Raw genomic sequence first — 24,473 nt, forward strand, 5'->3', positions numbered from 1 at the left:
GTACAGTCAACTAGATGCCACATCCCTTATCCAAAGTGTTAGAGAGCTTTAGAGGCTTGTTTTTTTACAAGCCTTTTTACATAACCAGTTGGCATTTTCTTCCTGTTCTGATCAATCAATGTCTCATTGAACTCTTGGCAAGAAAGTCCATAACTCAACACTTAGCTGTTCAACCTGTTGCTTAGGGCATCTTTGACGGCCTTGGGACAATGAGTTACTTGACCAGTTATCAAATGGTCACTGACCAATGGTCAGTGGGCATGTCTCCAACAGCAGGAAATGCCAGTTGGATTACAGGGTACAGCTGATTGACAGCAGATGTGCTTAACAAGGAGTGGGCTGAACCTGGAAATTAAAAAGTGGGCGAAAGATGGATGACCTTTAGATCACACACACCCACACATGCAAACAGCAACATGACGAGTGAAACCGGCTAGGCGAGGATCCCTGGTAGAGAGGTTTAGAGATGCTAAAGTTACTGTTTTATTTATTCATCTATTTGAAAACTCCCTTATTCCTCTTCTTGCCTGCAGCTGTGTGTAGTTACAGTGTGACCTCAATAAAGTCCCCTCCTCTGCCTCCTGCCCTAATAAAAGGGGTAAATAACTACCCCTCCCTCAATGTTTATTACCCCCTGGGGCAGTAAAAGGCAGCTGTCTGGCCCCCTTCAAAACGCCCGACTAGCACCGGACCCCCGTAAAAAACACACACACATACACACACATTCACATACCAAACTAAAAACACACATTCTGGGAACTCTTCACACATACCATCAAACACTCACACTGTACACGCAGCTCATAAAATACAGTCATGGCTCACCCAAAAGGTGAGCAGACAATCTTCATGGTGCACAGCATTGTGTGAAAAGTCCTCAGAGAGGAATGTCTAAAAAGAACAAGAATTGCGTAGAAATGCAGCCTCTACTGCTGGCATCCTCACTGCAGAATTATCCCTGCAGGTTGCAGGCTTTGCAGTAAACGTAACAAGGAGCAGAAGGCAGTTTGGCAACATCGTAACAAATATACTTACTCCTACACTGCCTCCAAGAGAAAACAAGAAAGCACTCTCACATTAAAACAAGATGAAAGATACTACTGTGATGGAGGTAAACACCAACACGGTGTAAGTACATCTGATCAATAAATATCTATTAATGAGTTCACCACAGGTGGTTTGAATGGGAACACTTGATGCTTGCTGCCACAGCTGAGTCAGATCACACTTTGACAGATGACTTATAGCACAGGGTGAAGTGTGTGTACTTGTCTGCATACTTCAAACTTCAGAGTGTGTCACAAAAGTCAAGTTGGGTGATTTGTGATCTGGTTCAAGCAATTATTGCCATGAAGGTCAAGTGCATACTGGGTTAGATAGTAAAGAGGTGGGAGGGCTTGCAGGAAAATACCCTGCAGGGGGAAGGCATGATGGGAAAAAAGAGCCCCCATATCTCCTTCAATGGTCTGTAACGGCACACACTCATACTGCAGAAAAGAGCAGTGTGATGACAGTTGAGTGTCAGTTAACACCCTCACATACTGTACTGTCACCCTTCAAGATATTGATTTACACCACCACACACACCTGCAAAGACGTGCAGAGTAATACACACATCTGACAGCCACACACGCTGTGGTTAAGTGCACCAATCTCCTGTGGCAAACGCAATTAGACCACCCAGGAACTTTTGAGGCCTCTTGTAAAACATTAGTCAAGAATAGTACACATGAGGGCATACCCCGAACACACACTCACACTCACAGCTGCTGCATCATTTAATTGAAATGTTTACCGAAGAGAAAGAAGAAAAAACGAGTCATCGACACCACATTGGCTTCCTTGACACAACATTTCATACAATCATTCCGTTCAAATATCAACTTTAATTTTCTTGCATTCTCTGTCAGAAAGCAGACTTAGCAGGCCAAAGGAAAGACAGAGTGTGGGGAATATATTCAATGAAGGTCAGAGGAAGAAACTTGGAAATCACCAGAATATTGTTGGCACCTTAAACCTAGTCAGCACCACAGGAGACTCAAACCAACATCCATAAAAAAGCTCTTCTCTCAAAGGTCTGGGCAGAGGATCCTTCCATTAGGGAAAATAAAAATCAAAGAGGACTGAAATGGAGACACTGAGTCAGACACGAAGAGAAGGTTAGGCAGGGACCAGAGCATCATTTGCTAATTTTATAAACGATGATTCAGAAACTGGTCAAACGTTTAATTATATGATTTGCAAACCTCCAATTTCAGCAGGGAGAATCCCTTAACTGGTACTGTATCTGATCATCAGTCCTGCATCATCTTCCTAACAATGATCCTACAGTACACTAGAAGAAGGCTGAATGAAGTCTTTGTGAAGACCAAAGATTTAATCATAAATCTAATTACAGGCTCTGATGGTGACCTCTGGACAAACTGAGGGGGATGATGAAAAGATGGGAGATACAGTAAGAGGACTCAAGAGGAGAAAGGGGTGGTGTGTGGGAGAAGTTAATGGATCTCTACTCTGCCAGAGTGTCTGTGTACTCTTGCAAATAAAGGGCATGCACTATTAAAACAAGCTGCTACAGCTCTCCTTCCAGTTCACATGACAAGTCAGAATCTTAACCAGAACTTTCTACAGGAATTTTTGTCTTAATTGCAGCTGAAGAGAGACAGGAAATTTTGGAAGTAGAGAGTGGGAGGAGGCATGCAGCAGATGGCTGGTGCTGAACCATGGCTTGCTGGGGTGAGGTCTATGGCGTCTTTACAAGGGGTGTATGCTTAAAGCATTTGAAAATGGTCATGTTGTAAAAGACATGTCTTAAAGATGAGGTTGTGCTTTGAGACATATTGATGCTGTAGCCATATTTCATTCCGACCTAATTTCCTTATCAACCAAGTTTTAACAGTGAAATCGTGGTTAGTGCTCATTGGATCACCCCTCTTTGTAGCCTGGCGTTTATCCCATAAGCACTGAACAGGGTTGAGGTCAGCGATCTGAGTGCCAGTCAAGTTTTTCCACACAAAACTTAAGTAATCATTTAGGCATGGCTCTCACTCTATCTGGAGACTCCGTCAGGCCAAACAGAAAGGACCTTCCCCACCCCTTTCACAAAAAGTTGGAAGTCCTCTCGTCCAAAATAATCTTTAAGGTCAGTTCACCAACATTGGTCAAATGTTGTGGCATGTTGTGACATGTAGAAACAGAAACTGTATAACTGAAGGAGTGTTAGAGGTGGCTGTTCAGACACACATCTACGATAATCATTAGGAGGTCAACTCTCAGACCTCCATGACTAGTCTCTTTATTTTAAAGCAACAGCACCCAGCTGATTCAGACTTACTCAAAAAAGTGCACACAAATGCCTTTCGACTCTTTGAGCCTCATGTAGTGACTACAGCATACATTAGTGATAACTTTTTAGAACCTGCATTTGATTACTCCCTGCATGGGTTTTAGCCAATCACACCCCCCTCTTCATATTTTCTCTCCTTTCTTCCCCTCTCTCTGCATCCATTTCCTCTTTTTGAACAGCTCCAGACGATGGCCGGGTCAGAGCATGCTGGAGACTAGCATTTCCATGTCATTTCTGGACACAAAGTTGAAGCCAGCTGAGGTGTGCTGTAGTGTGGTTTGACAGATCACAGAAGGGTTTAATTTAGAAAATGGGCTTAAGGAAGCACACCTTGTAAAAAAAAAAAAAAAAAAAAAAAAGTAAGTACAAGTGGCTGCTGCAAATGTATGCAACCCCCCTGTGACACACACACACACACACACACACACACACACACACACACACACACACACACACACACACACATTCACATACACAGAAACATGTAAATAAAAAGTTAAAAGGAAAGCATGCTTTCCATATTTTTTAGTTTGTGATGGAGAGTGATGTTTTCTAAAAAAACAAACATGTGCAACTCCATGGGAACAGAAAAAGGAGTATGGCACACTGACAGAAAATCATCACGTTAACCCCGGGTGTTGAATTTTGGCACAGCTCCTGCCAAACCAAACAAGAGTGACGTTGCAGAAGCACCTGATGACGGACAGAAAACAGGACCGTCTACTAACACTACACTGTCACTACCGTCTACCTTACCCACAAATCACATCTGCTGTACTGCAATGATGATATGTAACATAATGGTGCTATGATCTCCTGCTGCCCCCCGTCTATGTCTGACGCTGATATACTGATCATCCGTCAGGCAAAAATATCTCAAGGATGTGCCAGCTAATGAAGTAGACCTAGAAGGAATTCCTTTTGCTTCTTATCTCAAAATGTGCAGTGGCTTTACATTTCACATAAGTTCAAAATGCAGTCCCTGCTGCTGTCTCAAAAGCTCACACCTGGTTCAGAATATTCCCTGGTGGCGGTGCATCTCTTGGTTTCTGCCCAGACAACAGATGCTTTAATCTTTAAGTATAAAAAGCAATAAAGAATTAAGAATTAAGAGTCAAACAATTCACCAAAGTCCAAGAAGAAATATTCAATATGCATGCAACTGTGTGGTTTGTAAAGACTTCATAAAACATGTCTCTGCACCAATTCATGTTGTGTTGCTATAGCAGCGTGATTTTTCAGAGTTCGATTTAATGCCTGATGTTTAATGGACTCGTGCATAGCTCCTACTGGTGTGAAACAGTCTGTGTGTGTGTGTGTGTGTGTGTGTGTGTGTGTGTGTGTGTGTGTGTGTGTGTGTGTGTGTGTGTGTGTGTGTGTGTGTGTGTGTGTGTGTGTGTGAGAGACAGCAAGAGAGAGAGTCTCTTGGCTCTTGCTCCAGCTCCACCTCTATGCAGGAATCTGTGGTTGTGTAAAATGAAGTTTGGTTGCATGTGAGCTTGCATCTGAGTTTACATGCGGCTGCCAGACAATATGACGAGGCTGTCAGTCGAGCAACAGCAGCCTGCCAAAAACAAAGGTAATTTTGGTCACTGCAAATGTGGAAAGATGTGAAAAGATGTGAAAAGCCTATTTGTTTCTTGGTGGGGCTGTCACTCTTTGGATCATCATGCACAATATCATCAATATATGTTTGATCAAAAAGAAAGAAAGTGGAACAACATAAGGACAAAGAAGTGAAAGGAAATAACGGCAAGGACACAGATGGAGCCCAAAGTCAATGAAGCAGTTAACTGTAAAAGCACTGACTGAGAGACAGAGGTCAATTATCTCATGATCATTACCTCCTACCCCAATGGATTTATAAATCAAAGCTAATGAAGATCTTCTCATTTCAAGTCTGTTGGCCACTGACGTGCTTTCTCTTGAATCCACTTAACTTACTGTCTGTCTCAGTCCAAGCAGAAAGCCACATGATTTGCTGTAAATAGGAAAGCTGATTTGCTAGAGTCAGAGAAGGACAAATCAACATTTATACAAATCAGTTCAAGGAGGACTTATCATCAATAAGATGCATCTATCATCAGCTGACCACCACGAGGCAAAGTACTGAAAATGAGAAAACAAACTGGCTTGGTATGAGCTTTGCAATCAGCTAAAAAGACAAGATCCTGAGCAGATGTTTCAGTAATCAGGCTCACATCCAGACAGTCCAACCAGACTGAAGAAAAACACAGGTGGAAGTTTAGTGACATCAAGTGGTGACATATGATACAGTAAAAGCAGCAGCCAACACAGCACAGCCAATTATTAAACGCCTGACAGTTATGAGATGACTAACACAAAACCAAAAAGAAAAGAAAAAATAACAGTGAATTACTGAGCTTATCTATGGTGTTTCATTGTAACAGCTAAAAGTTAATACATAATATACAATAGGAGATTGGACCTTTTATCTAATTGAGATGGAATTTATGTTTTTGCAGCATTGCTCCACTCTGAGTATACTAAGCATATAAACAAAGTCATGTAAATGAACATATGATGTATTATTTTTTATATTGATATTTTATGTCACACATGAATGTATTAATTAAGGTAACAAAAATCTGAAGATACACTTGAGAGCTGAAAGAGCCAACTCTTTAAGTGAGGAGGACAAAACCCATCCCTTATACAGGCCACTGTATGCACACCTGACATTCTTTCTCTGAAACAAAGATTTACAAATGTATGAAAAAAAATCTTAATCTGAAGAAATGTATGCACCAAAAATTAAATTTTAAGTGTTCCAAATTTGTATGAAGAGACTGAAACCACAGGGTGAGAAGATTCGGTCCTTAGCCAAGACAGCTAAAATGTTGGGAATTTTTCTTTAAAGCTCAAAAAAAAAATCTCAACTAATCCTGAACAGTAAGAGTCAAAGCACACTTAATGAAATGCTAACATGTTTTGCGTTTTGCGTTGCCTAAATGTTTCCATACAGAATCTGCGTACTTATCTGAAACCCAGTCACCGGGACATGTCTCATAGTCTTCTTCCAGTAGGGACACCTGCGGAATACAGGTGCACTTTTTTAATGGTGCAATTTGATGAGTCAGCTGACAAATGTTACAATCTTCTTTTTTGTTTACCTGACGTTCAGCTGAAGGGCTAACGGTCGCGATGAGCATTAACGGACTTTTGCATCAAAAACACGTTTACTGCCTGGTTGGTAAAACGGCTTGGGTCTGAATAACTAGTGACTGTATCGGCACAAACTAACGGGGGTTAACTCAATAGTTAATCGAGTTTCCTCCTAATATTAGTGGGATGATTGCTTGTTGTCTTTCAATTCTGGGGTCACCACCTTTATGATTTTATCTCAAAGTCCATGGTAAGCACTTTTTTAAAATGGTTTGTGAGTCAGGACTATGGTCGTCTGGATTTTCACGATTGTACGATGCAGTTCCGGGGTCATCTGTTTTCATGATTGCCCTTTTCAGTTCCGGGGTTATCACTTTTTGATTGGGTCAGGTCAGGGGTCATCATATTCGAAATAAATGAATAAATAAATTATTATTATTATTATTATTATTATTATTATTATTATTATTATTATTATTATTATTATTATTATTATATTTCTATATTACTATTATTACTATTATTGTTTTATTATTATTATTTTTTATTTCGAACATGAGGTCAAAGTGAAATCTCTGTCAAAGACAGAAAAAAATACAAAACAGACATTATCTAATCACATATTCGAAAAGGAGTGGGATGAAGTATAAACTTATTAATTCCCACCCCTTTACAATAATTCCCACCCCTTTACTAAATAAAAATAATAATAATAAAAAATAGATTTTCGAATCATGTTCCAGGGTCGCCACACCTATATAATCATTTATTAACTCCTCCCATGTGTTCACACAAAACAAATCAAACAAACAAAACAAAAATTAAAATGAATAAAATTAGATGTTCATGAAATGGCTACCACAACATAATAATGGTTGTCTGCTATTTAAAATAAGTTGTGTCATAAACTGATTAAACAGAACTGCTGAGAACACAGACAGCAGGGGAAGCTGAAATAGAGCGATGAAGATGTTTAGTCACAAAAACAACAACAAAAGTCTTACTTTTCATGAAAGTCACCTAATTGATAGATTATTTTTGTTAACTTAACAATAAATTTTACTGAAAACTACCTGCAGCTTGTTCCAACCATTGTATTCACGGCTGCTGTACACGAGTAACAATATGCTTTCATTACAGTATTAGTATTAATGAGCTGCTGCATTTGGAGAGATATTTTTCATGTCAATCTCACAAAAGAATACACATATTTGCAAAGATATTGTCACTCTTAGCTGATCTGTTGTAGATGGTGACAACTCAAAGCACTTCACAACGCTAGTCTCTTCCGCCACATCATATAGGCTACTGATGGCAGAGACTTGGAATCATCAGTAAGAGCTAACACATCCATACCCATCCACACACCACTGTCCAACAGCATTTAGGGGTTTGGCATGTAACTGCAGGAGCTGGGACAGTACCCAGACCCTTCCAGTTGAGAGATGACAACTCCACCACTGAGCCACGGTCACCTGATTAATGCCGTGTTGTATCTTACATGGCCCCTTCTTGCAACATAGGTGACTTCTCATCTAAAAAGTAACCAGGCCCCACTCTGCTTAGCTTTTTATCTTCTATGATTAATTAAAGAAAAAAGGTCACATGGTTTCTGCAGATTGAATTACTCTGAATCAGACAACGGTGGTACTTCAATTTTTAACCTCAATGTGGACCAAATATGTTCATGTGCACACTTACATGCATACATTCAAAATACCAAGTGTGAAATAAATCCAAATTCTGTTTTTGAACAAAAATGTAATGCATTGACTCACCAGAGACACAGCTTTATTTTATTTCTTTCATTGGCTTCATAAAAATTTGCAAAGAGATATACAAAGGTCTATATAGTTTATTAATTTGATGGTTGTTTTTCCTGTGCAAGCTTCAACTTTGTCTGAGCAACCTTGTTGTCTTCTTTCAAAATACAACCCATATCTGAGGAAGGAATCTGTGAAAAAAATGTATTCAATTAGTTATAGGACAAATAAGTAATATTTAAAAGTGAAAATATGTTAAATCTATAACAATTGAAACCTCTTACCTGCCACTGTTCTACAGCAACCCACCCAGAGCCAGTGCACAAATCAGCAGCACTGAAAACAACCAGCAGGGGGCAGTACCAGATGCTTCAGGAAAAAAAAGATAATTGTCACTTCCACTTAAAAAAAATTACTGTAATTTTGACATTTACAAATTTTATAATACACAGATGTAGCAGAGAAACCTCACCTCTCAGGTAGAGGACTGTGGAGTTTTCCATCATGGTCACCATGTTCCTGGCAGTGCAGGTATAGTTCCCAATGCTGTCTTCCTCCAGCCTCTCTATGATGTACACAGAGTCTTTGACATCAGTCTCGTTACCATTGAACGTCCAGCTGAAGTTTGCTGGTGGGACAGAGGCTGCTGTGCACTGCAGTGTCACTTTGTGGCCTGGTGATGCTGCTGATGGCGGTAATATTGAAATGTTGTGAGGTCCAACTGCATAAACAAAAGAGTTACAGATTGCAATCCTTTGTATAAATGCAAAAAGGGGATTATCTTCAAATACTTAATGAATAAATGGCTCCTGGCTCACAGCAGACTACTCACAGTTGACAGTAAGATTATGAGCCACAGTCATGGTGCTAACAGGATTGCTAACCCGACACTGGTAGGTGCCGTGGTTGGAGCTGTGAACAGGTTGTATGAACACTGTCCTGTTGTCTAAGGAGAGGCGGACTCGGTCACTCTGAAGGAGAGGCCAGCCGTCCTTCATCCACTCCCTAGTGGTGATAGAGCCAGACGCCTCACAGGTCAGGTTAGTGGAGCTCCTGTCTTCGATTAAGATGGCTGCTGGGCTGCGAATGGTGGCTCCGGATATCAAAACTGGTGGAAAATGAAGAGTTTTAGTCCAGTGTGTAGACACTGTGATATCATTGAAGGAGTAAACATAAACAATGTAGTGGTGGGGCTCAAATCAATGGTTGCTTCAGCTCATCGAGTTGATCCAAAGTTTAAGCTATGAAATGACCCCCCCCCCTTTTTTTTTTTTTTTTTAAATAGTGAAACAACCTTGAACAATTTAATGCACCAGAGTAAAAGAAAACTTGATGTTTTTTTAATTACTTTTTTCAGTTTACTTTTGTCAAAGTAGTCTTACATGTAGTTATGTTGCATTTGTCTATTTATATTTTTGGGAAAATGAAAAACAAAATCATTTCACCTTGACTTGTTGCAGATACACTTGTGCATAAACAGGAAAAGAAGTCAATAAATGTTTTTATTTTCAAAAGATTAGATTGATTATATGTCTTGATTTGTAAAACTACTCAAGTGTTTTATTTGATACAATATAATAGACTTTTGTGTTCCCCTAAGATATTTTGTCTTGTGCCTGTGTGCTGCACAATCCAAATCCTTCTTAAAGGCACCAATAAAAGAGAGAGTTCTGCTTGGTCATCATATAAAACTTGTAGGCTATTATGAAAAATATAATAATTTCTCAACTTATATAATTGAAATGTTGCTTTTGGACAGCAGTTTGGAAAGGAGAATTTTAATTGGTTAAATTTAAACATGAAAAGTAAATGACGCCCACCATATACACTGAGTGTGATCTTTCCCTGTTTCTGCAGCCCTCCGTCTGGGATGATGGTGACCGTGTATTCCCCACTGTCCTCCAGCACCAGGTTCCTGAGCTCCAAGGACCCGGTGGCTCTGTCTAAAGAGATTCTGTTAGCGTGTCCTGGTTCAGTGATGTTGGTGCTGGTGGAGGTGATGATATTTAGTCCTTTAAAGCTCCAGCTGACAGAGAGGAAAGGGGTTTCTGGAGGTCTAAGGTTGGTGGTGAACATCACTTTGCCTCCCACTGCCCCACTCAGGGGTCCAGCAGGCAGGATACCCTCACCAACACAGGTGCCTAAGATCAAGAGACAAACAGTTAAAAACAATGAAACACATTCATAATGTGACTCAGTAAGTGTTTGAAATTTATCTACCTGATAAGAAAAGCACCAAACAAGCAGCAGCCCTGAGCAGCTCGTTCTCCATGATGTACATCACGACTTCACGTTGTCACTCAGTCCTCCCTAAAATGAAAAGTAAGGTCAGCAGACAGCACCCCTGCTCTTTTATTGTCTCACACACACAGAGCGCTCCAGCCTCCACCCCAGTGATGAAACACACACACACACATACACACAATGTTTGGGTGTTTACGATGCCACTGTGCACACACACCTAAATGCCCTTGGGTATATGTTCAGTCAGGAGTCACCTGGACTCAGACTGAGGGACTCCGCTAGACTCATTTTCGTAGACATGACTTTGGATGTGACTATAGTCCTTTTCCTGATATTATTATGCAGACAGGAGCCTCATAATTAAAGTTCAGTGAAAGAACTTTCACCCCCTTAAAAAAATAGAAAATTTGACGCTTTTTTTCTATTTTTTTTTTAACCTTTCTCCTTCTTAGTTTTATGCATCACATGTATAGCTAATTGTCCAGACATCCGCACTTTAACTCTTTATGCGAAAAATAAGCCAAGATCTAATCAGCGACTGATACATGCTGTGTTATTTCTTGCTATGAACCTAAAATGATGATAGAAGCATAAACAAATGTTTTGCTGATGTTGATGCAGCTGTTGGAAAGGCTGATTACTGAACCAAACACATTTTTTTTACTTGATTTGACCCTGAAGTTAGGTCTGTATCTGCTTTCATAATTATGTCTTGATATTAAACAACAGTGAATGTTTGATTCTGTGTTACATTGAGATAAACATGTAGTTACACACTGAAAAAGGACATCACCTTTGGTTTAAACTTTTCAAACATGAGAAACTTTTATGAAACAGTGAAAAAGAAGTCAAAATACTCTTTAATCTGGGGTCTATCTTATGTTTGTGTACTGCAGCAGAAGTGTGAGTCATGGTAGTGGAGGCATGTAGTGCATCCCCTTTACGAGTTCTTCGGTGAGTGGTTTGGGGCTGTCACAGGGTCATGTTTGAGGAGCTGCAGTGAGTCGAGTCATTCCTGTAAGATCAAAGACACTCGAGACACTTAGGCTCCTTCAGACAGCTTTACAAACATGACCTCAGTACCTGCAGATCACCAGATTTTAAACACAAAGAAAATGGGAATATATTGTAAAGTTTCTCCTCTCTAAATTAAGTTGTGTTAATTGTTGATGCCTTGAGTTCACTTTCATTTCTTGTAACTACATTCTGATAAGTTCAATTCTATCCAAATTTTACAAAGCCAACAACTGGTTTAAAAACTAAAAAATTCACTCTGTGAATCTTGTCTTTATCTGCTGATGTGTGAATGTTCAGAATGGGATGTGAAACTCCAGTCATTGATGAGTCACTACCTGATACTCTGCGCTTTATGTGCACTAACAGTTGAAATTAAATGCTACTCAACCCTGGCATTTAATTACATACTGTATCTTTTCAAGTTAACTCGAATTTTCCAACATTTTCCTCCAAGTTTACCGCTGGAACTCAACATTTTTGGAAAACAGAAGTTATACAAAAACTTGAGTATGTAAAATGTATTTAAGAAAAAGTGGGTTTTCTCTTTCAAAGAACCTCTGCAAATTAAATGGGAAAATGTTAGCTTAGACTTTTATGTGATACAACACTCTCTTTACATAAGGAGTCATGCTACATCTCTGAGTTTTTATGAGCTCTGAAGAAATTCTTTGTTACTTTCTGAGTCGGTAAGTATGACTAAGTGTATATTAGTTCACTGTAATGCACACAGAAGAGCACATTTTAACAGAGTGACACATTTTATATCCACAACCTAACCTACTTTTTCAATACAGGAGTTACGTTAATAGTCTCAAGGCTCTGTTGTGGAGGGCGTTTCACTTGAAGAAAAAAGCTTTCCTCACATTGTTAAGTCTTCCATGACGTTTTATGATCGATTTCTTTGTTTTTGTTTAAGTTGGTATGTACATTTTTATTGAGACAAAAATTCCACAAGCCAAATACAATTTTTTTTTCTTTGAAATGATGTGTGAAAATTGACACGTTTACTATTTAAAGGTCCCATATTATGCAAAAATAACTTTATTAAGTCTTTTAGTGAAATTTGTGGGTCTTTGGCATTCCTCCCAGCCCACAAAACCTGTACTTAGTAGTGCTTGTGAGTGTAAAATCCTGACCTAAAACGAGCTGTTTGGAATTTGGGGATTTGCTGACATCAGCGATTTCCCTTTTATGACAGATCAGGAGCAAGTCTGACCTGATTGGTCCACCGTAGCAGATACCCCCGAACCTCCTCCCTGCCCACTCCTCTCCCCACTGCTGTAGAAAAATCTCTCCAGCGGCCGAAGTTGAAGAGCCATCGCTGCTTTGTTTTTGGCTGTAAACAGCCACATAGTTCCATCATTCACAATCTCCCCATCTCGGAAGAAGACAAGACTAAGTGGCTGTTGTTCATTTATCAAGGAAATGTGCCAGCTACACTCAGTAGCATGTGTGTCCTAGTCACTTCACGGCCGACTGCTTTTCCAACTTTGGACAGTACAACAGAGGGCTAGCAAATAGACTGGTCCTGAATCCAGGCGCATTACAAACCATTCGCGAACAAACTTTGGACCCTGGAAATGTGAGTATTTTAAATGCTGTGTGCTGTGGGGCAGATGTAAGAGCTTTTCCTCAGTGTCCCCCCTGTTACTGTGTTAGCTTCAAGATGCTAACTTTAGCTGCTGTTAGCATGTTGTTTTAGCCTGTAATGTTACGGTAAACAAGCTTTGCTGCTTTCTAAGCATTGTGCACTCGGAGCTCGTGGTGCCGCTCTCAGTGACGTTGAAGAGCGGGGCGGTATCAGCGGCGGCTCATTTACATATGAATGCCACGCCCACTAAATCAGACCGTTCTGAACAGAGGGGCTATGAGAGCCAGGAAACAATGCTGCTGTGCTTGATTTATTAGCTTTTTGGACCAAATCATGTTACCACCATTTCATGAAGACATCAATGATCCATATTAAACTGCAGAAAGGGAGCATAATGTGGGACCTTTGAAAGAGACCCTATCTCAACCAGACTGCCTTAACAGTCAGGTCTACTAGAGGTTGGCATAATGCAGATTTTCAATAAACCTCCCAGCAGATTCAGATAGATGGTTTAACTGTATTCTTCAGGAGTTTTTCAAAACAACACTTAATTTTCTATCTATTTGAACCCGCATCAAATAGACATATATAGAGGAAAAGTCAGTCACAATATACCATATTACTCTTTTTGCATCCATGAAGCCAAGTCACCAATCAACAGAAAACTTCACCTAAGTCATCTGAAGCTTTTACAGTTAATCTGTTTAAAGTAAGAGAAATGGTTAAAGGCAAACCCAGAAAAAAAATAATGAAATGTATAGATAATAATTAAAAAGCTTTATTTCAACACAAAACACTGTATCTGTATCTTGTATCTGGCTATTAAAACACCTGAAAAATGAATGAAATATCTACAAATTTATCATTATATCATCATGCTTTGTTTACCATGGAACAGGGCTGTCAAACAGAGATTTTGGGCCATTTTCCTTAATAAAAAGGTACAGAAGGTGCAGAAGACATAGTGAGATAGTTTTAATATTTAAGCTCTCAGGAAATAGTGACACATTAGATTAAACAGAAGGACTCACTTAATCTGATATTTGCTTTGCTTTAGAGCAACTGTCTGCATGTTTTATGATCATATCAGGCAAAAAAGGTTAACATTTTCACATCTTTCATGTACTTACAATTTTGGCCACTACTGTATCCTCACTTCATCTAGCATCATTTGTTTTTAAATAAACCTTTTACAATACTGGGTCAGGGCACACGTCATCAGTCTTTGTTCAAATATTCTGAAAATTCACATGAAAACAGGAGCTATTTAAATGTCCCATTAATTATTTGACAACATCCCAACAAACATTTACCCGTGTTTGGTCTTAACAGTACAAGAAATATTACCTGACCTTATTTCTAAGAGCAACAATGCTCTAAGAAATAAGGGCAACAAGTTTTTGTGAACATAACATGAAAAAGGAAGAAACCCGTAAATCTCAAATAATAATAATTCATTTCCATAAGATGTAAACAAAATAACAGTCATACTGCTGTCTTTAATTTTGCTGATCACTCCATTAGAAAATAAACTAATTACAATGATATTGCTGGGTGTTAAAGAAAAAGCTGTCAGAAACTCTGGTTAATCTGTAACTGTTCAAATTCACCACGGCTGACTTCGTTAAAGCATCTTTGAAACTTTTAGGTAATAAGTATCATTTAAAAAAAATGTCAGTGCCTTTTTGTCTTTGTGCAGGTGAACACATATCTGCAAGAAAAAAGAAGAAAACTGTCGGATGGTTCAACCAGGATGTAAACACTATGGATACATGTTTATTTCTTTTCTTATTGTTAATTTTGAAACTTACCTTGAAATGGAAGAACCCAGTGATTTCATGGATTCTCGTATATTCTTAATTCTTCATATATATGCTCATTTTGTGTTGGTGTTTCTTGTTCTTGTTGTGGTTGGAGATGCCCTGTAACCAAATAATACCTCCGTTAAAGTCAAGCTTATATTTCAGGTGTTTTATTTGTATAGCCAGAATAATGTAGAAAAAGTAGCCAGATGAATCCATACCGTTACTTGTGTTAATGGATTGATTATTGGACTCAGGTTTGCTACTGAATCTGAAATAAAAAATAACGCATTGTTTAAATATCTACAATATTTGAATCCCAACCAAATTACTTTCAACATTGGACATAGTGTACAGAGGAAAAACGATGAGGTCATGAGATAATTTTACTCACTTTCTGTATACAAAGAATCCACCGATGGCCAAAGAAACAATAGCTAAACATGCAATCACTATTCCAGCGATGGCACCTGCAGAAAGTCCTTCATTTTCTACCACTGAGACACATGAAAATAAAGAAAAAAAATACTGTTTAAACAGCTCATAGTTCAGTTTGTTACAGGAAAGGCAAAATTATAATGGATTATAACATTTTGGTACACTTCAATCTTAATGTTATCTCCTAAGTGAATTAATTTTGGTTGGTTAAAATTCCATTACAATGATGAGTGATCTGTCACAAATTCAACGACCTATTCTACACATCAAATAAACACAGTCTGTGACCTCTGACCTCTGCCTGTTATCACTGATGAACAATATTTTAAACATTTTCTTCAAGTTTATTTTGGTGAGCACAAACTTTCACATTTGTAGTCATGGGCCGAAAATTCACCAGTAAAGAAAATAAGATAAAACCGAAAACAGCCAAGAAAAAAAAACAAAGGATAATAATAATAGTAGTAGCAGCAATAATAGTAATAATAATAGTAATAATAATACTACTACTACTACTACTACTACTACTACTACTACTACTACTACTACTAATAATAATAATAATAATTATTATTATTATTATTATTATTATTATTATTATTTTAATTATTATTATTATTGTTATAAAACTCAAGCATTGTAAGGGCGTCATTAACAAATTTAGAGAATACAGACCAGAAACAAATACATAACAAATCACTATATGGGTTTTGAGGGAGTTAAAATAAACAGTTGAAGATTTCAAGAGTTAAAAAGCAGAAGACCTTAAGATGTGAAATCAGAACAACTAGTTTTCAAGCTTTATAAATACTTTATAAACTAATGCAATTAGTTCTTAATTTTTATTTTGTGTCAACATATCTATGTCTTTTTTCAGCAGATGGGTGATGAGCATGACTGTTGCTGAACTCTCAAAGTCATCCAGATGTTTTATGAAGTTATATGCAGCAAAGGCAGGGCTTTTTTTTTTTTTACATGTTGTTGTATTGCCAATTTTTTTTTCGACCATAAATGTTACAAAACTATGAGTAAAAATTACTAAATGTAGATGAGTTGGCCATTTAGCTATAACTGAAAATAAAATGTCATAAGATACATAATTCTTTGCGAACTAAAAGCGGAAGAACTCTCGGAATGATTCTGTGAAAAGTGTAAGATGGGGGATTTATTGTGGTCTTTTCTTAAGGACATAGTCAAAACTACCACCTTTAAAGGCACTGTACGTATAGTGATTTGGTGGTCATGTAATTGTAATTTCCTAAGGACCCTACGGTTTTCTCACACTGTCTGTTACACCCACACAACAATTCAATTCGACTATCCTTTACATGCTTTAAATCTAATATACTTAAAATAGCCAAAACAAATTTTCTGTACGTGTAAATGTTTCACTTTTCTAGACATATTGGTACATTTTATTTCTTAGTTGATCCGATCCAACACATGTTGAAGTTCTGTATTCTAAAGGAAAAAAAAAATCGTTTTCAACTTTGAACATTAAATTCTGTCCCTTTCTGTGCAGAAGTGTGCACTCTTAATATACATAGGACATGTTTGTATAAATGATTCAAAAAGGCGTTCAGACAGAACAGTTTTTACCTGTTAATTTACGCATAGCTGAAGATTTTCCACCAGTTACTCTGTTTTTGGCTTCACAGGTGTAGTTCCCACTGCTAGAGAGTTCAGTGTTGTTGTGAATATACTCTGACAAAAAGTATATTTCCGTCCCATTCCATATCCAGGTGAAGTCAGCATATGGTACGGACTCAGCAGAGCAGCTTAATCTAAAGGTTTGACCAAGATGGATCTCACTCGGACCTTTGATTTGAACATTTTCTGGTCCATCTGGAAAATCAAACAGTTTGATATTTTATCTGTGGCCTTATAATCTGAAACAATTTAGTGAAGTCAAACAAAGTGAGGGTTGTGTTATTCAAAACAGCAGCAGGAGTAAAACAACAGAGGGTTTTGTTAGGAAGAAATGTGAGGAAAGACTTCAAACCCAACAAAGATTCAGGTTAGATTGTAATGGAGGTGTATTAAAGAAGCTCACTTTTTTTTGAAATAGAAGAAATGAGGATATTTTAACAGGAAGTGTATCTGTTGGGTTTGTCACTTACAGTTAACAATCAAGAAATGCCTGGCTTCCTCATTGGTCAAAGGGTTACTGACTTTACAAGAATATTCTCCACTGTCATATTTTGTCAGAGGTTGAAAGGACAACACTTTGTCCTTGTCGTAAAATTTCATGTTGTCAGCCAGTATAAGATTTGACCCATCCTTCATCCACTCCCTGGTAAACACTGATCCAGCAGCATCACAGGTCAAATTGACTGAGTTCCCCTCAATCGCTTGGTTTGTTGACGATGTGACAGAAACGCCTGATATTCTCTCTGTGGGTTGAAAGATAAGTGCTTTTGAAATAGTGAGTGGAAACACATTTTGTCCATGACAAGTTCAACTTACCTAGCACAGACACAGGTAAAGACTGAGACATATGATTCATTAGGGTTTTGCTGTTTGAGGCCAGACAGCTGTAGTTTCCACTCTGGTTCATGTTTATGTGTGCCAGTCTGAGCTCAAGTCCAGTATCAGGCAGCTCTTCTCCATTAAAGAACCAGTTAAACATGGCAGCAGGTCTGGAGTCAGCTGAGCACAGCAGGCTCATGTTTGATCCTTCATTGAAGTACTCTTGCGATGGAGATCGCCTTACATTAGTGTTTTCAGGGCCAACTTAAAAGCAACATAAGGAAAACAAAGTTAAAGATTAGTGCTTTTTAAAGTGTTAAGCTACAATTTTAAATTCTGTTGAATGTTTGTGTGCAGATGAAGACAGACGCAACACTGAACATGTAGGTCAGTAACTCACAGCTGACGGAGAGGTTTACATCAGGACTGGTTTCCAAGCTTATAAAGTTATACGCTGTACATGCAAATGGTCCCTGGTCATAACGGGTCACGTTGGTTATGGTGAAAGTGGTGCCCCCATCCATGAGCTGTACTCTGTCACTGGCTGTAACTCGAGAGGTGTCGTTCCACCACATGAAAAAGAGGGAGGTTCCTTGGGAGGAGCAGACGATACTAACGTGGCTCTTGAACTCCACCAACTCTGTGCTGATGCTGGTTACCTGCACGTTGGAGACTGGCCCTGTGTGTACAAAACAAACTTTTATTTACGCAGGTTTTCACTCAAAAAAATACACCTGCAACATACAGCCCAGGGTAACAGAAGAGGCTCATGGATGTAGATTGAGTTTTCCCTTGATATTCATCAGTCTCAACAGATTAGCATCAGTACACTACACATGCTTAACCAAAAAAAAAACAAAAAAACAGACAGTTTCAAACTCACCATACACTTGTAATCTTGTGCTCCCTGCTGTGACAGGTTCTCCATTGGGTACAATAAAAACTCGGTACTCTCCACTGTCAGTCAAAGCCAGATTCCTGAGCTCCAGAGAGCCCGTGGAAGGGAAGAGGGTGATCCTGTTTGTGTACCCTGATCCAGTATTGTTTGAAACATCTGAAGTGATTATATTTATGTCACCAAACTTCCAGTTGATGGAAAAAAATGGTTCTTCAGTTTGGCTAAGTGTGGTGGTGAAATTCAGCGCTCCTCCCACAGCTGCACTTACAGTGTTTGGCAACACACCAACTCCATTGGTTAAACCTGAAATACACGGAGAGGGGTGTAAGACTCTAATTAAAAACACAATGTAGTAATAATGCTCTTTATCAGTTAAATAACACTGATATAAAAGCTGCTCTGATAGTAAACATTTTGTTTCTACTGACCATGATTCCCCTTTCATTGTCTTCTACCACACTCAGAATAAAAAACCCTCCAGTGCTCAAATATAGTTTTGAGTTAAATGCTGTTGTGCTCCAGGTTAAAAAATTATAGAAAAGGCAAAGACAAGTTTCTGTTATCCATGCTATAAGTGGTGAAAATGAGAGGTGTCATCACCCCTTATTATATTATAAAAACTCATCAGATGACTCTTTTACTGCAGTTAAACAAGCTTATCTTAGCATTAAGCCGCTTTCTAATTACCATGACCACAGAGATACACAATATGTAAGATGAGGCATAGATACCAGACCAAGCTTTCGAGCAGTATGCCTAACTTCAACAGACAAAACATATGAAGAAAACTGGAAAAAGAATACAAAGAAAAGTAGAGATGATATGTGTATGTATGATAAAATGGATCACACTTAAGAATAAGCTCATCATCATTTTACTTTGGTTTGTTTCTTCAATAAGTTGGAGTGTGAGAAGCAGAAAAGTCCTCTGTATCTGATGGAAAACTGATTAGAATCGTGAAAAAACACAGGATAAAGTTGGTCTTCATGGGACTAAATTTGAGGGTTTGACTGAAATGCATTTCGAAAAGAGGTAAGGAAGGTCATACCCTGACAAAAGCTCCAAACATCCTTCCATCATACCCTTATGTATCATGGAAAAGATTTAAGACATTATTGTTTCATGTTTATCAATCAACACTCAGAGCATTTTATCAAAGAGAACCAGGGTGAAAAAAACTTCACAATAAAACCATACTGATAAAGAGAGATGAGACGAAACAGACAATCTTTACAAAAGATGTGTCATAGAATTATAGCTCACCTGAAAAGATTCCCAGGATGATGACGGTTAAAGCTGCTGTTTCCATTTCATCCGGAGTATCCAACATATCAAAGAAATGAGTGAAACATAGCAAAATATTTCATTTTTCAGCGGTTATTTTTACTGTAAGGATGTGGATGTCAATTAACATGCAGTTTGAGGAAGTTTTGTGTGTGGTTAGAACGCATGAATCGCCGTTATTACTCTGTCAATTATTGACCATATGGACTATGAACAGTAATAAAACAACAAAACTGTAGAAGGAAGTCATAGCCTTGACATTTTTATCATGGCCAAAAAATGTGCCACATTTAGTTGACATTAATAGACACTGTTTTTTTTGTTTGTTTTTTGTTTTTTTTTTAAAGGGGTCCATCTACATCATCTTTCTGGGATTTCTTTTAACTTGAGACACTGTGACTGACAGACCAGGAAAAAAACCACACTCGTTTTCATGTCAAATTCTCATGTTATTAGACTAATAGTCGTAATAAACAAGAAGAACTAACAATAATGTGAATTTACAGGTACCTGTAAATACCTGTAAATTCTCATCATTGTTAATTCCTCTTGTTTATTATGACTATCAGTCTAATAACATGAGAATTAGACATAATAATAAGTGTTTTTTTCCCTGATTAAGAAGATGAAGAATGAACAGTGATGTGAATTTACAGGTAAAAAGTTCAAGTTTATGACCTTACAGTAAAGTGTAATACTTAAACTATGAGTAAGAGGAGGATAATGTGGGTGTGTTTTCTCTTGACCTGAAAAAAAAACAACTTACACACCAAACAGGAAAGGCCAAACAAGAGTGAAAGTTGTTTCTCAATCAAATGACTTTTTTTAATAGATAAAATATTGTTATTAGATTTGGAATTAATTTACAAATATTTGACCTCACTAGAACTATCTGGTTTACATTTTTTGAGAAGCAAAAAAAAAAAAAAAAAAAAAAGACTAGTTTTGGGTTGTATACATCATTTTAGAACTAGTGTGACCTTTCCTCGTAGCTGCCACAACATCTGCAGTTACACCTCTAGGGGGCGACATTCTACAGCTTTTGGTATGTGTGGGCTGCAGCGTCAAATGCTAATCGAGAATTTTGCAGTTCAGTACTTTGATCACTTGTAACAATTTAACAGGTGTGGTTTAATAACAGCTGCTTTGAGAACACATGCTTTATCAAAGTAATAAATCAGATTGGCAAGGGTCAGCTTTATTTTGCCAAACCATTTCTTTATTGGTTGAATTACCTTCGGGAAAAAGAAGTCAAAAGTTCAAGTCCAATTCACAATACAAGCATTTATAGTACAAGCACTACATTCTTTTATACTAAGTTATCCTGGCATCATTGTCAGCTGCTCCTGAAACCACTTGAGGGAACACAGAATTTGTTGTTCATTTTTCAAAAGGATGCAAAAATATTTTTGAATACCTTACTTATGTGTTACTCTTTCCACTGAAGAGGTGAAATTGGGAATTTTAATGTTGGGTGAACAAAAGAATCCGAGCATACTTTTTGATAGATTTACACTTTAATAAATACAGTTCATAAAACAAAAAACAATGCAGATAAATTTACTATTATATTTACATAGAATGGAAAGAAATCCAAACACATTTACTACAATATAATCATAGTAGATAAATGCATTTTTAATTTTCTAGCATGTTGCTGAAAGTAGTGTTTTTAGATGTTTTTAAAATCTCATAGTACATGACTATTAAGTCAAGTAAATGCTGCTCAAATAGTACTAAAAGTTGAATACTAGTAGCTTAGGATACATCCACATTGATGGTATTTGATTTGAAATCTTTAACATAAGTTTAAAATCTTGTCCAGCCATTGTTCTCTCTTTTATGCTTTAATTTATAATCTAATCTGGTCAACTGCTTTAATGAGAGATTGTTAAAAACTGAATTACTTGTGGGATGCAGTTCTTCTTTTGCTCCTCCTTTCACACATGTCTTCAAAATGTTGAGTTTAAAAGTTCTCATAATATCCACTGGATACTGTGCCATAATGCCCAGCGGGCATTGTCTCATATATGGGTTCTTCTTTCTGTGGTTGTTCTTGTTGCTCTGTAGGAACATAATTTTTGTGATAGAACCTCAAATCGATCAATACATTTGAAAATATCAATATCTTTATTATCTTTTCAAAAGCTTAGGGTGAAGAAAGCACAGAAGAATTCTTACCAGACTTTGTTGGCTGAAGACTCTTAAAATTGGCTGAAGACTTTTTAAATCTGCAATAAAACATATTCAGTGTAAATTCAGGTATATGGCTCATTTGAATGCACCTTGTAACTGAAAACATATTTATTGTGGAAAGTTATCAAGTTGTTTATGGGGGCTAAGCTAGTCAGGTAATGTAACTATAATTATCTCCTCCAATCTAAAACTGCTGACAGTCAATAAAGATAAAAAGAAAAATTTCTTGTGAAATTTGTTTTACTCACTTCTTTTTGTAGAAAAAGTATCCTCCAATGGCAAATAAGGTAACCAACAAACAAGCAACGACTATTCCCGCAATGGCACCTGCTGAGAGGCCCTCTTCTACTGAAATGCACGTAGAAAAAAAAGAAAGAAAGAAAGAAATGGAAAACACAATCAGACAAACACTCAGCTGAACAACTGCAAATGCAAAACACATTATATAGATTAATAGCTGTAGTGTTTTGTAACCTGACAAACTCTCTACCAAGAGGCTCTGAGAAATACGGTTGCATGTTTTCCTTCTCTATAAATGAAATGTTAGATGGTTAAATCACAGCAGGATGCCATTTGTTTTGGGATTGAAAAAAGAATACAAAAAAGCCTTTTTATGAGCTCCATAACTTCTTGTTGGGAAGATAAAACTTTTGGCACACAGACGTAGAAGCATTAATGAGTAAAGATCTTCTTAATACTACTTGACTTTGTTCAAGATAACTATTTTTGCAGGCTGCAGAGCAATTATGTCAAACAATCTTGAGTCTGAATCTGGTGTAAAAATGAGATTATTTCAAAATCAATTATGAGAACTTCTCCTTGCCTTTGATTTGAACAGTATTATCGTACACAGCCATCAACGTAAAGTCATCTTCTACTCAAACGTATCATTTGTTGTGGCTTTCAGCTGCTGCTGTTGACAAATAACAGAGCTTCACCTGTGACAGTCAATTTATGAACAGCTGACGATGTTCTTCCAGTTATATTATTTTCTGCAGTGCAGTTGTAGATTCCACTGTCCAAGGCTTCAGCTTCTGTCTTAGAGTAAACAGCAGAATGATGGATCTCTTTCTCATTCAGGGACCAGGTGTAGCTGGAGGATGGATCAGACTCAGCAGAGCAGCTTAACATGATGGTATCTCCAGTTGGTATCTTGTTAGGGCCGTTGATTTGAACATTTCCTGGTCCGTCTAAAAAACACAAATTAGTAGTTTGATTGAAAATCTTGGCTACTGTAAAACAGGTTTACATGTGCTCTGTTCGTTACCTACAGTTCACAATCAAGTTGCGTTTAGCCTCCATGGAGTTGATGGGGTTGCTGATTTCACATGAGTACTCTCCTCTGTCTGTTTTCTGAAGATGTTCAAAGGAAAGCACTCTTTTTTCCTCATGAAATGTCATATGATCAGCCAGAGTCAGATCTAATCCATCCTTCATCCACTCTCTGGTAAACACAGAGCCAGCAGCATCACAGGTTAAATTGAGTGAGTTCCCTTCGATCGCCTGGTTTGTTGATGGTGTCAAAGAAGCTCCTGAGATCCTTTCTGCAAGACAAAAGATTACCATCATCATGGAGGTGTGGAAAGTAGTAGAAGTAGTAGAAGTAGTAGAATCACTGGTTAAAGATGTATTAGATGTATTCATCAGTCAGTCTCTGTTCTGTCACTAGTCCCAAGAGTCTGTCTTCAGTCAGAAACTAGAAACCAGGACAGTCTTTCGGAAGACGATCAAGCAGATCAAAAATTTTTTTTTTCTATCCTTGATCAAAGTCCTAGTGCCAGCATGTCAGAGAGGGAACATGGGGAGAAAATGAAGAATGATACATGCACAATGCACTGTACTTAATCTTTTTTGTTATTTTTTATCTTTTTTTAAATTGTTTTCTCGTCAAGTCGAGTCAAGCCAAACTTTATTTATATAGCACATTTTAAAACAACTGCAGTTGACCAGAGTGCTGTACAGGCTTAAGATCAAAATCAATAAAAAAAACACAACTAATGAAAACACAATCAATCAAAACAAATGTTAATAAAAAGATAATTTAAAACAGCAAATAGGTAAAAAAAAAAGACACAATAAAAGGTAGAATAAAATAAATAAATAGATAAAAAGCGACAATAAATCAAAAAAGCCAATGCAAACAGATGTGTCTTTAAGTAGTGATTTGAAGGTGTAAGTCGTCTGTACGGTGCTGATATTTAGAGGCAGAGTGTTCCAAAGTGTAATAGCAGCCATCACAAACGCTCTGTCCCCTCTTGTTTTGGTCTAATCTCTATCATGTTGCTGGAAAATATCAGCT

The 24,473-nt window shown here is 37.7% G+C and overlaps 2 protein-coding genes and 1 long non-coding RNA gene across 3 annotated transcripts in view; all 3 read right to left on the minus strand.

Annotated features, from left to right (window-relative positions):
• The window catches only part of LOC141800492 (uncharacterized), a 36,475-nt gene extending 29,703 nt beyond the window's left edge, over positions 1-6,772 (minus strand). The window contains exons 1-2 of the long non-coding RNA XR_012599344.1: positions 6,481-6,772; positions 6,344-6,399 (exon numbers count right to left, since the gene is read on the minus strand). This is a non-coding gene — a long non-coding RNA (uncharacterized LOC141800492). The remainder of the gene's footprint in view (positions 1-6,343; positions 6,400-6,480) is intronic.
• A 1,515-nt stretch (positions 6,773-8,287) lies between these two features.
• LOC141800622 (cell adhesion molecule CEACAM6-like) lies at positions 8,288-11,391 on the minus strand. Its single transcript, XM_074683284.1, has 6 exons — positions 11,371-11,391; positions 10,063-10,455; positions 9,068-9,428; positions 8,708-8,956; positions 8,520-8,604; positions 8,288-8,426 (listed from the first exon to the last, which is right to left on the minus strand). Exons 1-5 carry the CDS (start codon positions 11,389-11,391, stop codon positions 8,531-8,533), a joined length of 1,098 nt encoding a protein of 365 aa, XP_074539385.1. The 3' UTR covers positions 8,288-8,426; positions 8,520-8,530.
• Positions 11,392-11,459: 68 nt separating this feature from the next.
• The window catches only part of ceacam1 (CEA cell adhesion molecule 1), a 29,145-nt gene continuing 16,131 nt past the window's right edge, over positions 11,460-24,473 (minus strand). The window contains exons 10-17 of the mRNA XM_074683285.1: positions 23,446-23,718; positions 23,113-23,364; positions 22,423-22,522; positions 21,412-21,419; positions 18,680-18,997; positions 18,197-18,475; positions 17,794-18,060; positions 11,460-11,494 (exon numbers count right to left, since the gene is read on the minus strand). Coding sequence (XP_074539386.1) covers positions 11,460-11,494; positions 17,794-18,060; positions 18,197-18,475; positions 18,680-18,997; positions 21,412-21,419; positions 22,423-22,522; positions 23,113-23,364; positions 23,446-23,718 — 1,532 coding nt within the window. The remainder of the gene's footprint in view (positions 11,495-17,793; positions 18,061-18,196; positions 18,476-18,679; positions 18,998-21,411; positions 21,420-22,422; positions 22,523-23,112; positions 23,365-23,445; positions 23,719-24,473) is intronic.

The sequence above is a fragment of the Halichoeres trimaculatus genome, unplaced genomic scaffold (assembly GCF_033239565.1).
Source record: "Halichoeres trimaculatus isolate MK-OKI-2021-1 unplaced genomic scaffold, fHalTri1.1 fHalTri1_scaffold_12, whole genome shotgun sequence".
NCBI classification, from domain to species: Eukaryota; Metazoa; Chordata; class Actinopteri; order Labriformes; family Labridae; genus Halichoeres; species Halichoeres trimaculatus.

What these genes read in the sequence shown, in the direction of transcription:
- LOC141800622 (XM_074683284.1), bottom strand. Translation starts at nt 11,391, where the DNA reads ATGACTCACACTTCTGCTGCA. An exon ending in AGGGAAAGATCACACTCAGT is followed by an intron (nt 9,429 to 10,062) that starts GTATATGGTGGG and finishes CATTGATTTGAG; the next exon opens with CCCCACCACTACATTGTTTA. An exon ending in TCATAATCTTACTGTCAACT is followed by an intron (nt 8,957 to 9,067) that starts GTGAGTAGTCTG and finishes TTGTTTATGCAG; the next exon opens with TTGGACCTCACAACATTTCA.